General features: G+C 49.1%; 1 protein-coding gene across 1 annotated transcript in view; it reads right to left on the bottom strand.

The window, feature by feature from the left end:
* Positions 1 to 1,798, bottom strand: part of LOC119427455 (coiled-coil domain-containing protein 69) — a 168,043-nt gene extending 166,245 nt beyond the window's left edge. The window contains exon 1 of the mRNA XM_037695080.1: positions 1,676 to 1,798. Coding sequence (XP_037551008.1) covers positions 1,676 to 1,798 — 123 coding nt within the window. The remainder of the gene's footprint in view (positions 1 to 1,675) is intronic.
* Positions 1,799 to 2,180: the final 382 nt, after the last annotated feature.

Raw genomic sequence — 2,180 nt, 5'->3', positions numbered from 1 at the left:
CAGCTCCAGCTGCTTTTTGGTCTGTGATCCACACGTCCTGTCCAGATATTAGTCCACTGAGACTCTGTGTCCTGTGCCGAAGATTGTAGCGTTGAACATCTTTCATCCTCTTCTCCTTTTCTTTCTGCATTACAACCTCTCCATCAGGAAGAGCTGGATTTAGCAGTGCAGGAAGAATAGGCACAGTAGTACGAAGCCTCCTTCCCATTAAAAGTTGAGCTGGGCTGTACCCATTTTGAAGTGGGGTGGCCCTATAAGCAAGCAGGGCGAGGTAGGGATCATCTGACTTCTTCAAGAACCCCTTCATCGTCTGCACTGCACGCTCAGATTCTGCGTTACCCTGAGGGTATTTTGGGCTGCTAGACACATGCTGGAACCCATAAGACTCTGCAAACTGTGCAAAGGCTGCTCCAGAGAACTGTGGCCCGTTATCAGTCACTAGGGTCTCACAAATCCCATGACGTGCAAAAATAGATTTCAGGTGGATTATCACATCGTTAGCCCTTGTGGGGGTCAGCAACACAATTTCCACATACCTAGATGAGTAGTCCACCACTAGAAGGTAAGTCTTGCTTCCTAGCATGAACAAGTCCGCTCCACACTTTTGCCATGGTCTCCCTGGATACAGTGTCGGCATCAGCGGCTCCCTGTGGTTCTGTCTCTCTTGGCAGCATGCTCTGCAGTTGAGAACCAACTCATTAAGCTGCTGGCTGAGTCCAGGCCACCATACTGATTGCCGTGCCCGCTCTCTACACTTGACCACACCTTGGTGTCCTTCATGCAGCTTGTTGAGAACATCATTTCTCATTGTTGAGGGTATAACGAGTCTTTGTCCCTTTAGTAGCAGACCATCTTGGACTGTAAGGAAAGCTCATTCGGTCCAGTATGACCTGAGTGAATGTTCTTTTGTGTTGTAAGCTGACCAACCTTCAGCACACAGCTGCATTACACATGCACACACACTGTCCCTCTGCAGCTGGTCCCTCAGCTCCTCCAGATAGGTAGTGCTCGCAGGTAGGTTTTCCATTATCATGTCTATGTAGATGTTAGTGTCTTCCAACAGCTCTTTGCCAGCCGGTGCTTCACTCCTCTGTATTGGTGCTCGTGACAGCATATCTGCACTCCACAGACTTTTACTGGCCACATGGAATTTGAAGTAGGAATAGCGCATCAAACACATTCTGAAACGTTGGATTCGAGGAGGTAGAGCATCCAATGCTTGAGACCCCAGGAGACTCACGAGAGGTTTGTGATCCGTTTCCAGATGGAAATGTTGTCCTATCAGGAAGTTGCGGAACCTCTCACAGGCCCAGGTCAGTCCCAATGCCTCTTTTTCCACTTGTGCGTATCTCTGCTCGGTTGGTGTGAGAGACCGCGACACGTAGGCTATAGGTCTCCACTCCTCGTCCCATTTTTGTAGAAGTACTCCTCTTAGCCCGTATGATGATGCATCAGCTGAGACCTTGCATCCTTTGCTGGGATCATACATGGCTAGTACCGGTGGTGATGTCAGCGCATCTTTTAGATCTTGAAAGGCTTTAATCTGATCGACACCCCACGTCCAGCAGTTCTTTTTCAATAAGAGATCTCGCAGGGGTTTGTCTCTCTCAGCCAGCTGTGGGATAAACTTGCCCAGCTGGTTTACCATTCCAAGAAAGGATCTTAATTCACTCACCGTTGACGGCTCTTTCATCTTTTTCACAGCCTCAGTCTTTCCTGGGTCGGGGCTGATGCCGCTGGCGGAGATCACATGACCCAAGAAGTTCACCTCAGGCTTTGACAAGTCACACTTTGCCATATTTAGTGTGATACCTGCTTTTTAGATCTTCTCCAGCACCACGTGCAGGCGAGCGTCGTGCTCCTCTTGAGTACGTCCCCACACCAGCACATCATCAATATGGCACACTACTCCCTCGAGGCCCTCGGTAACCTCCGTCACCATTCTGTTATGAAAGTGTTCAGGAGCAGATGCTATGCCAAATGGTAGTCGCTTGAAGAAGTAACGCCCAAAGGGTGTGATGAATGTCGTTAGTTTTTCTGAATCTTCAGACAGGGGAATTTGCCAAAACCCCATATTTGCATCCAGCTTGCTGAAAATTGTTGCTCCAGCCAACATGCCCAGTGTTTCCTCCACTGATGGCAGGATAAACTTCTCACGACACACCGACTCGTCCAACTTG

The sequence above is a fragment of the Nematolebias whitei genome, chromosome 2 (assembly GCF_014905685.2).
Source record: "Nematolebias whitei isolate Nwh7 chromosome 2, NemWhi1, whole genome shotgun sequence".
Lineage (NCBI taxonomy): Eukaryota > Metazoa > Chordata > Actinopteri > Cyprinodontiformes > Rivulidae > Nematolebias > Nematolebias whitei.
Note: the sequence above shows the minus strand (reverse complement) of the source record. Positions and strands in the feature narration are given on the sequence as shown.